Genomic DNA, 12,762 nt, shown 5'->3' with positions numbered 1-12,762 from the left:
ATTTACTACACAGTTAGCGTAAACATTTTTGTTAAGCTAAAACTAACAATAATTCTATAATAATATTAATGTATGAATGTTAGGATCATAATGGTTGTTATATGAACATTGTTTAAGTTTATTTAGTATCGTGTCTGTAGTTAGTTTAAGATATCGGTATATCAATTAAACTGTATACATATCAACAAAAAAGGAGCCATTTTATGTTGATGTTGATGGTTCAAATTACATGAACTATTTGCGTGGACTTAGACACTTGTGTAAATAGAAAATTGTAACTTTTTGAGATTTTTACATATGGTAAAATTGAGAAAATTTAACGCTATTTTCTATTCCAACAATATCAAAATGAAATATTGGGATAAATATTTGTAACTTGTCCAGATTGGTAGACTCTTCAGAAAATAAATCCACATATATCATCAACATATAGATATGAAATCCAAATTTCAACTGTTGCTATTGATAATGATATTAAATTTCAGGTAACCCATAAATACGTTTTTTATATATAACGTAAATCACGTATAATTTTAAGTTAACTTGCACATATTTGTATATCCTATAACCCAATAAGTGTTTTTTTACTTTCATTTTATCCCAGTAATAAAGACATTTAATAAAATTACTGGTTGTAAAGGTAAAATTGTTCAAAATCAGTTTAGTCTTACAAGTGTGCTTGTGTTTTCAGAAGATAGAAGATTCAGGCTTTTGGAACTTACCAGGCAAATACATTCAGTCTTTTCTCCCCTGAGATCATTTACAACGCTTCGTCGACTCTCAAAGCACATACACCCATTGTCGAAGGCTCGTCCTGAACTAAGATCTCCAAGAGATAATTTCGTAGGTGTAGGGTTTAGCTCGATTGAACCCAGTAATGCTGAAGCATCACTTTGAGAACGTTGATGTGTCTTTTTCAATGGTACAGATACCGTGAGTCTATCGGTGAATGAGGTGACCATCTTGTCGTTGATAAGGTGATGGTTTTTAGGTCTCAACTCGTCCGAAAGTATCAAATTTCGGAGTTTTATCCCACGGGGTTTCTTTTTTGATGGCACTGTTGCGTCTGTACTGTAAGCATCTAACAGCCAGGCACATTTAAGGGAAAAATCTATTGATTTTCTGCATCTATAAGAAAAAAAAAGAACTTTAATGATTGAAATAATTAAACTTTGTTATTAATTATAAAGCATTAAAATAAAAAAAATATACTATTTGTTTGATGAAATATATTGTTTCAGTTGTGTTTCACAAAACAGGAGGATCATAAGGTGGCGCTAGAAAAACCTTTATAAAAAGTAAGTCTTATTTTTTTATCAGATTTATTAAAAGTTTAACTATAACTCCTACATTATAGGTAATTAATTTTTTTAAAAATATAAGTGGCACAGATGAAATGGGAAGTGGCTCCTATATCCCAATGAAATATTCAAAAGCTACAAATAAAAAATCTGGTTACTGAAATAAACTTCAGAATCATTTTTGCTAAACATCTCAGAAAAAACAACAGAATTGCGATAACAGAAGGTTAAAAGTAAAGTTGCAGTAAGCTGATTACATCTTAAGGACGAGGGAGCGACAACAATTCCATGACGCCTCAGATATGGAATATATGGCTTGGATCGTTCGCAAAAGATAGTCGAAGAGTAGGAAAGACCTTTAAGTTTTGTCAATGGAAAAATTTTAAATATAGGTACTAAAAGAGGCAAAGAATATTCAAGTCCTAGATCCTCTGAGTTCCCTTAGAATATCATCATTAGTATCGTCTTAGAATATCATCGAAACGTGAATTTATTTATTGACTCGCCCAGCCCATGAGTTGTTCACCTTTCTACAAATTATATTTTATTCACCGCGCCTCTGTTAAAATGACATTAAATAGTTTTGTAGTTTTATACTTTTTCTAGTTATTAGTTATTTTATATACAAATGCAATGGTTTTAATTATTTGATTTTTTTTTAAATATTTATTGACCCTTAAGATAGTTACTGGAAATCCTGCATTCCTAAATAAACATTGCCATGTTGCAAAGGTTTTATCTCTCCCGTGAATTTGACACACTTATTTTAAATTTTGCGTAGGAAAACTTTTCAGTTAGGGATTTAAGAAAGTGCTCCATCTAAGATTAGGGGGGCTTTCGATATAGTCATTTCTAAAAAATAGAGAATTTCCAAATCCTATAATCAGATATAGAAACGACTATAAAAACTATAACTTGTTCGCAAGTGTCAAAAGATCTTGTTTAAAGGGTTAAAAATTACATATGAAGTGAAATTTTAAGATTCTCTTAACCTCAATATTTAGTATACCAAATAAGTTAAAAATTAAACTATTTAAAAATGTACCTTTCAATTCCTGTCCTAGGTAAATAGGGTTATAGAATACTTTTGTAGTAAACAAATCTACATTTTAACAGTTACATATAAAATAAATATGTTAAAAATGCTTCACAATTTATTCTAAATCTTTTTCTAAACGATAAATCATCTTCTGCATCTTTTTAAATATGATCTTTAAGTTATCTATCTTTATTAAACATCAAGGTGAGAAGACCTAAAATATCTTCTTATGCATAATTTTTTGAGCTCTTCTAATCTTTTCTCTCTGTATCTCAAAGGTCTCTGGATTTGTCTCCCCTGAGTTCCCTTAGAATACATACTACAAATTCAAAAGGATCCTTAAAATTTGATAAAGATGTCCTTACAAAGCAATACCACTAATCTCTCTGTCTAAAAGAAATCGTCTTCTTACACGTTTGCCAGTATTTTAACTTTTATTTTAAAGTATCTTCTACATAAAACATTAATTAATTTATTGACCCGCCGAACCTATGAGTTGTTCACCCTTTTACGATTACGTTTTATTATAGCCGCGCCTCTGTTTAAATGAGATTAAATAGTTTTGTGGATGGATATATACCAATGCAATGGTTTTTATTATTTAATTTTTTTAAAATATTTATTAATCCTTTAGATAGTTTCTGGGAACCCTGCATAAATTCCTAAATAAACTTTGCGATGTTGCAACAGTTTTATCTCTCCTGTGCATTTGACACAATTCATTTATATTTTGCGTGGAGCAAACTTTTCAGTTGGAATTAGAGCCGATGCTCTATCGGGGATTACAAGAGGTTTCCATATTCATTTCTAAAAATATAGAATTTCCAAATCCTATAGTATTTAGATATAAAAAGTAAAAATATGCAAATACTTAAAAAACCATAACTCCTTCGCAATTGTCAAAAGATCTTTTTAAAGGGCTCAAAAATTACATATGAAGTGGATACGATCTATTACCTCAATATATAGTACCACCTAAGAATTAAACTTTATAAAAAAAATTAGGAAATTCCTAACTTTGGAATATAGGGTTATAGACTGCTTTGAAAATGAATGGCTAATAGCATAATTACTTTGTATATCCGATATTAACTTCAAACTACCAAGTAAATTCTGGTATTTTCCTATACATTCGAACGCATTTTCACTCCCTCTCTACAGCTAAACTTATATTATGGTTGCTCATCCACAGTTTAACAGTTTTATATAAAATATATACAGGGTGTTACAAAATTCGGTGCAAATATTTTAAGACCGTGTTGTTGGAGTAAAAATAAGACTTTTTTTCCTATAAATATATGTCCTAAAATACACCCCCTCAGAGCTACAGCTGCTTAAAGAAAATCGATTATAGTTGGTATCGTAACTACAATTATGCATCAATTCTTCTAAAAATTTGCAAGTCCTCGTTTTTTGGGTGCTCTTTTTATTTTCTTTGCCCAAAATGGTGTAAATCCAGATATAGGGGAAAATATAAAGGAAAATTCAGGGGAGCTTAGCCTTCTGATGGCCTGTATCTTACGTTTCCTATAAGAAATTTAAAAATCTAGCAACACCATCTAGTTACCCATGAAAAAATGTACATTTTTTGTCTGTTGCATTTTTTTGATATAATTAAGCGTTTTCGAGAAAATCGCTGATGAACGAATGGGAGTATTATTAAACACGATTAATCTATTAAATTAGAAAAAAACCAAGTGGGCTGTTTTTTTTTCTGGCTAATCAAGTTAATTTTATTCAAAAATGCAAAAACCAATAATTTAAGATTTTTTCATGGCTAATTAGATGTTGTTCTACATTTTCAAATTTTCTTATTGGAAACATAAGATATAGGCTATCAAAATGGTAAACCTCCCTGAATCCTTTCTTAAAATTGGGTTTACACCACTTTTGGGTCCGAAAATATCAAGAGGACCCAAAACAATTAGGACTTCCAGGCAAATTTCCAAAATATTTGACGTATAACTGTAGTCAATGTTACAAATAATTGATTTCCTTCTAGCAATTTGCGTGGGCTGTAGCTCTGAGGGAGTGCATTTTAGGACACATATTTATAGGAAAAAAAGGTTTACTTTAACTCCAACAAAACGGTCTTAAAATATTTGCACCGAATTTTGTAACATCCTGTATTATAAAAATGTTTCACAACTTATTATAAACCTTTTTCTAAACGATAAACCATTTTCTGCATCTTTTTAACTTATCTATAAATAATCTCTAATCTTTAACTTATTTATCTTCATTAAACATCATAATGAAAAAACCTAAAATTTAAGAAAAGACCTAATCTTTTTAAGTATAGTCTAGTTTCCAAGATATGTACAAAAAACTAAAAAAAAATAAATCAAAAGACAAACAAATATTTAGGACATATTTTCCAATATATTTCCACTTAAAATGACTTGAAATTAATATTTCCACATATGGCAATATCACTGAGTTCTTGATGTTGGAAGAGCTTAATTTTTTTCCTAAATTGTAATTTTTAGCATGAATACACAACTTTACATTTATTTAATCAAACTTTTATTTTCATGTCTTCTATATGAAGACATAATAAGAGTTCATTTATTGACTCGCCGGGCCCAGCGTTTTTAATTTTTAATTAGACGCTCCCCACCTTAAAAAAAATTAAATAGTTTAGTAGCTAGTTATTTACATCCAATGTAAATAAACGTTTAATGGTTTAATAATATTTAATTTTAAGAAAATAATTTTCTTTCTCAGAGTTTGAATGACCAAATAATAATAGTTTGCTCTTGATGACTTTTTCTTCATAAATGATTAGAGTAATATTTTATAATATATTAGACAACTTCCTACAAATCATCGATAAATATAAAAGATGACCAGGAATTGCCCCAGCAAAGCTCAAGTGAGGATTTTCAATTAAATAAATTACAATTTGGAATACCATATTTCTACACGTTTGGTTTGGTATATTGGTGTTAAAATTCGAAACATTAAATTTACATATTTGATTCTATACCCGTAAATTTAAGATATCGATAATAAGTTGAAAATGCTATTTGCATACCAATGACTGCCGGCAGAAGAGCGATATGGCCATACTAAAAACTGGTTTCTAGGCGAAAACCGGACACTAGACGTAAAAAAGTCAAAATTTCTCTCGAGTGCCTACAAGAATTCGAAGTTTTTTTTTGTATTTATACTGACGTTTTAAACAATTTTTGAAAACTCTGCATAAGAAAAAATAACAAAGAATGTACACTTTTCTTGCAATGTGTCGTAATAAACATATCTAAATACCACCGCCTAATCTCAATATTCTATCCAAAAATAAACCGTAGGCGTCCGACAGAATAGGTATTAAAGCCATTCGTCTTTGCCTGAAAGATAGATATAAGCCAGATCCGAAATCAAAAGATCTAATCAAGAAGAAACGCTCCAGAATTAGGAAAAGAGTGTTGTTTCGTGTTTCGTTTTATCAACGTTTGAGCCTATCGTGGCATGAATTGATATAAACACAGTAACTAGAAATAGAACAAGAAATTACATAAAAAGGGAAAACGAATGCGCCTGAATGTAATTACATTTTGTCTAGACATAAACCATCATATCCTTAAGGCTTTTACGTTTTCCACCTTGCGTTTCATCGACCGTAAAAACGAAAGCGGATGTTCATTATTTTCCATATTTTATTATGTCCTGACGGGTCCGCGCAATGCATTAGAGTCAGAGAGGGTTGATAAATGATTCACATGAAAATGCAAAAATAAATATCGAAATATAGAACTGGCGAGACATATACTTTTTGAGGTTTTTGTGTATGTGTGTGTGTGTCATTATGATGCCACACCTCATTTGGACGATTTATGAGCGAAGCCACAAATTAGGTCGCGTCACGAAATGGAAACTAGGAGGGTCGGATGGCTTACAAAGCGCGCTCGTAATTTTGTTAGTAGAAATTTCGGATTTACCGGTTGGCTAAGGGAAACAGGAAAGGTAACATAAAAGGTTTGATCAATCAAATGACCTAACTTGCAAATTAAAGGGTTCTGATGTTTTATTTCTGATAGAGGGTTATTTATGTTTATCGAGGGTTAAGTAAAGTTAGGTTAGTTTAACCACAATATACAGGGGGTCCCAAATTCGATACTCACCATTCTCGAGGATCTCGTAAACTAGAAGAGATACGAGGTCGGTTAAATTGAGGTAAAGTTGTGCAACTTGGTGCTCAATTTGAATAGATATAAGAAAATAAATTACTCGTTCTCATTACTACTTTCTTTATTTTACAAAATGGTGTCGTCAGATTTTCAAACCGACGCGACGTTTCTTATTTGAGCTGTCATCATTAAGTTTGTTTTTTTTTTAAATACGGCTCTGGATTTTTTATTACGGATTTTAAGAGCCTCTATGTTCCTAAACCAACGATGTACCGCACTCATTCACAAATTTTATTTTAATGGATAATTCCATAAGAGAAACACAAAAAATTCTCGTCTCGTATTAAAGAGAAAGACAAAAAATATATTTTTTAAAACAAACACTTTTTTTTTTTAAATAACGCATTAATAAAAAAAAGTTTAAACACTAACATAAAAAGAGGTTAAAAAGAGGTAAAAAATAACACAATTAAAGCAAATATTCAAATAGTAATACGCCTTCTTGGATGCATTTTCGTGTTAGTCTGTGAATTTTATGGATCGCACGCTGAATAGTCCTTGCGAAGCTAGGCCTGTTATTCTTAAGGGTTTAGGTCAGGGCTTCTAGCGGGTCCTTGGTGTCCAATCCATTTGTTAGGGCACAATTCATTGTATGCCATGGTGCACCGTCCGGTTGCCACCATAGTTGACGTAATACGTCCAAAGGTTCTTCCATTATATCCTTATTAATTCCGCATATCTTTCGGAAGTTAGATTTCCTTCAAGAAAAAACGGGTCGATAATTTTATTGTGCCCTATACCGACCCATACATTAAATGTTGTCCCTGAAATCTTATTTCTTGATTCTGCTTTGGGTTCTCTATTGACCAATAGTGTTCGTTATGTCTATTAATTAGTTCATTTGTTGAAAAACTGCATTTATTTCATCTTGCAACCAGTAACAAAATTCTAAGCGTCTCTCAGCATCGCCCAGGTCTTAGTGTTTGACTAATATGAATTTTGTAGGGTTTATATCAACGATTATGTAAAGTCCTCCAAACTGTCATTCGCGGTAGTGCCACTTCGTTTGAGAAAACTCTAATTGAAGCACGAGGATTAATATTTACCTTAAAAATTATTTAAAATTATTCATTTTACTTTCTACTCTGCAGTGGTTTTAAAACTTATAGTGTCTAAGATAATTTGTTCCTCTGCAGGATCGACTCGTCTTCCATATTTAATTCTTGGTTTAACAAAACTTCCCTATTGAGCTAAATTATTATCAATATTAGCAAAATAAGTGTAATACTGTCGTCTTTCTCGATATTCCAACAAATAGCGCTTACAAGCCATTTTTGAAATTCGATGCGACATATAATAAATCCTTATCACATCTCTTTTTTCTTCAGAAGAAAAAGGCATTTTGGTTAAATTCGCATTAACGATTAGTGAACTGTCAAAATATTTAATAGTTTAAAAGTAAACAAATAAACAATGATTGTCAGCGTGCACGATGTACCGCCACTTTGATAAATAATTGCTAAAATTTCTACATATTTATCTCAGGGCCTAAGATGGCCTGAAGAATGGTACTTTAATTATTGTCTTATTAAAAATATTAAAAAATTGTTGTCCTATTAAAAATATATTTTTTGAGTTTCTCTTTAACACATGAGTCGTTATGGAAATATTCATTAATATAAAATTTTTGAATAAGTGCGATACATCATTGGTCTAGGAACATAAAGGGCTCTCCGTAATAAAAAATCCAGGGCGGTATTTGTAAAATAGAGAAAGTAGCAATGAGAACGAGTAATTTATTTTCTTATATCTATTCAAATAGAGTGGTAAAAAAATAAAAATGAAATCGCGAATATTCGTTTTTTTCCAAAGTATTCGGATTTTTAAAATTTCTGCTTATATTAGTTAAGTCAAAAGTTCAGTTTGTATAGAATAATTATATAACTTTGAAATATCCCCATAAGAAGTATTCGATCTTGCTGAAATCATATCAGATTAGGTTTAACTTGCTGGAGTAAAATTGAATTCATTAAAGTTAACATTATTTTGGAGCAGAAATTTTATATAATAATTAAAATTGGTATCAATAAAAAGAAGTACATTACATGGTCTTTATAAGTCATTACTCAAACATAAGCATTTAGTAAAAATGCAGAAATGAGTGTACCCTGAGATTGATTTTCCAAATCAAGAACTGCTGCAGATTTTCTATTAAATTAATAATGTCGATTTTTTGTCTGATTTATACATTTATTAACATACACAAACAGAATATTATAATAATCAAAGTATTGGCCATCAGATAACCTTTCCCATCTTTCTGCCAAGGCATAGATTCCTTGCTACAAGATCAAAAATTACATATGGAAGCCAACCATCCACCAATCCAAATTTTCACCTGTTCGAAAAATTGGAAATGATATTCTGGAAGTCCATGCTGCATTGATCAAAATAAGTGATAGTCAGAAGGAGCCAAGTCTGGAGAATACGCAGGCTGGGGAAGGACGTCCCATCTGACGTTTTCCAAATATTTTTTAACAACATGAGGTCGAGAATTGTCATGTTGAAATATAACTTCTTTGTCACGTCTTTGCGCGTATTCTGGATCTATCCATGATGCCCTGCGCTTTGGATTATCCGAATAAATTCATTTTCAATCACCTGTCACAACTCGATGCAAAAAAACCTTTTCTTTTTTTTGAGCAAAATTTCACAAATGGGTTTTCGCTTTTCCATGTCTCTCTCCTTTAATTCATAAGGAACCCATTTTCCTTCTTTGTGAATCTCACCGAATGCGTGCAGATGTTCGGAAATAGGAATAGTCGGAAATAGTTTAATACTACTTCTGCTAACTGCTTCAATGTTTGAGTTGTGTCTTCATCCAATAATGTTAGCAAATCGGCATCTTCAAATTTTTTTGGCTGACCTAGGCGATCCTTGAAGTCTTTCATATTGAAATCACCACTTTTGAAGCGTTGAAACCATGGTTCACAACAGTTTTTTGTGGGAGCATGTTTATCATATGCCTTATGCAACAATCGATAACTCTCAGCAGCCCTTTTAACCAAGTGAAAGACTGTAATAAGGCCTGCCCGCAAAATGTCTTTTCCTGGTATAAAAGTCGACATTTTTGATGCAAAAAAGAACAATGTTGTTGAGGTATGGACAAACCAAAACAAAGTGGCTTTGAATCGCATCTGTTTACCCTTCAAAACACCGTACATGTCACTAGTGTTCAGCTGCTAATATACTTATAACGCCATCTCTAAACAAAATCGACATTATTAACCGAAAAACCTATTACTTAGGGAAAGATGTAAGTCTGCTGATGTTCAATTTTCGTATAAGTTGGTAAATGTTATCAATCCCCGAGTTCTTAATTTTTTTCACATTGTGTTCTCCTTTGCATAGAGCAAAATGAAATTCACTTATTTACTTACTTACTAAAATCTCGAAAGTATTAAAAAGGTACGCTAGCCACGTCTGATTTTTTCCTTCTTTAGAATGGCTTATTATTGTATGATATATGTATATGTTTTTCTTCTTACACTTAATTGGATTTTATCTGTAAAATGGAGTATATAAAATAAAATAAAGGCGGCGGTCATGCAATCAGCATGACCATGAATTGTTGAAAACGTCTTCTAGTTAGTCACATAAATCACATTTCTATCTAATATTCCCATCATTTACAGCAATATGTTAAAATTAATAAATTATATACTTTTAATGGCCCAATAATTGATGAATCAATCAACATCAAAGACTGGTACTGTTTTTCGACTCTAAATAGGTGGGTTTTCCCTCAACTCAAGCATAATCTTCACTACCAACTATGGAATTGTTATTTTGTATATTTCTGTTAAATGAACCATATTTGTGATACGCAGTTAACGAATTTCAAATTACTATAACACTACTCAACGCAGTCAGACAAGAATTTTAAAAAGCCAGGCGATTTAAATCAAAGTAAACAAGACCATTTATAGTTTTATATCAGTAAAAGGCTGACATGATTTTTTGCTTTCTTATGATCAATAAGTATTTAATATTTTTTAGGTTTTTTTAAGAACATTGAATAGGTCAGTTTTATTTAAATTGATTTTGAGGAAGGCACTGTCGTCCTTAATCGAAAAAATTAGCCTTAAAAAATATACACTATCTTAATACAAGGAATACTGACTGTATTTACTATATATTCCTTTTCCCACAAAATTTTTAAAATTTATAAACTCCAGTTGACTTTAGGTTCAAAACTGGTTAGGTTATCAACTTATTTAAAAACTAAGAAAAATAATAAAATTTAATAAATTATGAATTTAGTTTTCATTTAAGTCATTTGTTTATCATTACACACTTTTTTTTTCAACTCTTTATCCTAATGTAATAAACATTTTTTTCGTCTATAGTTTAAATAAATGAATAATAAATCCCGTTTATTTTAAACTCGATGAAGGGCAACCATGATGTTAACTTATCCGAACATGCAAAAAGATAGAATAAAAGTTATATATTATATGAATTTTGTTTTTGTCATTTAACTTTCCGAACTTCTTTTCTAGTTAATTACGTTGTCTAGTAAAATTACGTTAGTAATATAATAGAGCTAAGATACTTTTATACTTATGTACTTAATTTATTATGTCTGTCTTTTTTTTTGTTAAGGTTGAACGAGAGAACGCCGCCACCTACTGCGCCAGGTGACTATGCCTTTTTCATACGTACACCCAAGTTCTTTCTTTGGTTAACTATACATTGTTTTTAGATTCTGTATATTTGACAATAAAGCATTTATTATTATCATCTCACGGTAAAGTATGTTTAAAAATCATTTTGCCGTAAAACTTTCCCTGCTATCTAACTTAACTTTTATCTATACTACATGAAACATTAATTCAATTATTGACTCACCGGTCCCAGAGTTGTTCATTCTTCGGCATTACGTTTTATAGGCAAACCGCGCTTCCGTTTAGATGACATTAAATAGTTTTGTGGTGATATACAGGGTGTTTCAGAACTATGGGATCAAACTTCTAGTGGTTGTTCAGTGCAACAGTAGAATCCATTTGAGTACAGGAACCCATGTTCGGAAATGTGTCACTACGCCACTACGACCCTAAGACGCGTTTAAATTTAGAAAAAATATTAATTACCTAAATAGGATCTGATGCATTTATTTTTACCCTTTGTATATGATTCCATCACAACAATTGTTCAAAATGTCTTCCTCCAACCTCAATACACCGATTTAGACGCTGCACATGATTTCGGCGGACTACACTAAAAATTTGATCCTCGTTTTGAATGATTTCAAATGCTGCTGTTATTCGTCGAATTAAGTGTAGGTCTGATTCTACTGGAGTTTCGTAGACTAAAGACTTTACATGTCCTCACAAGAAAAAATCGAGCGACGTTAAATCGGGTGACCTAGGAGGCCAAGAAACTGCTCCACCTCTGGCAATCCAGCGCTGCCCAAACCGCTGAGCCAAATACTCGCGTACTTGTACAGCAAAGTGAGCCGGCGCTCCATCATGTTGAAACCACATTTGCTGTCTAACGTTTAGTGAAACATTTTGAAGGAGTTCTGGGAGAACTTCCTCCAAGAAACGCAGATAAATAGGTCCTGTTAACCGTTCCGGTAGAAGGTATGGCCCCATTAATTAATCATCAACAATGCCTGCCCATACGTTGACAGACCAACGATGCTGATGTTTTCTTGGAAAAGTTGCATAAGGATTTTCTTCGTCCCAAACATGGCTATTCCTACTATTAAAAATACCGTCTCTTGTGAAAGAGGCTTCATCGGTCCACAAAACATATCGTAAAAAATTTGGTTGTGCAATGATGTGATCCAGAAGCCATCGACAAAATTGAACTCTAGGATGATATTCGGCTGCAGTCATACCTTGAACTTTCTGGAAGTGGTAAGGATGGAGTTGTTGCTCGCGTAGTACCCGCCAGACAGAAGCGTTACTCGTATTCATAGTCTTAGCGACGTCACGTGTGCTATTTGATGGTGCAGCGGCAACTCGCTGAAGCACCTCTTCTTCAAATTCGACCGTTCTTACGGTTCGAGCAACACCAGTATCATGCATCTTGGTCTTAAACATGCCTGTCTCAGCGAGCCGCCGATGAACCGCAATAAACGTTTTGTATCCAGGATGCTGTTCTTCGGGATAACGTTCTTGATACAACCGCGATGCTGCTTGTGCATTGCAGTTTGTTGCTCCGTATGCCAAATGCATATCCGCCAATTAATAAATACAAGCAATAAATGTTTAAAGATTGTAAG

At 32.1% G+C, this 12,762-nt stretch overlaps 1 protein-coding gene across 1 annotated transcript in view; it reads right to left on the bottom strand.

Moving 5' to 3' along the window:
- Positions 1 to 12,762, bottom strand: part of LOC126736840 (phosphatidylinositol 4-kinase beta) — a 109,805-nt gene that overhangs the window by 21,987 nt on the left and 75,056 nt on the right. The window contains exon 6 of the mRNA XM_050441392.1: positions 723 to 1,128. Coding sequence (XP_050297349.1) covers positions 723 to 1,128 — 406 coding nt within the window. The remainder of the gene's footprint in view (positions 1 to 722; positions 1,129 to 12,762) is intronic.

Source organism: Anthonomus grandis, chromosome 5 (genome assembly GCF_022605725.1).
Source record: "Anthonomus grandis grandis chromosome 5, icAntGran1.3, whole genome shotgun sequence".
In the NCBI taxonomy this organism is placed as follows: domain Eukaryota; kingdom Metazoa; phylum Arthropoda; class Insecta; order Coleoptera; family Curculionidae; genus Anthonomus; species Anthonomus grandis.
The sequence above is the reverse complement of the archived record's forward strand: the minus strand, read 5'-3'. Positions and strand labels throughout refer to the sequence as shown.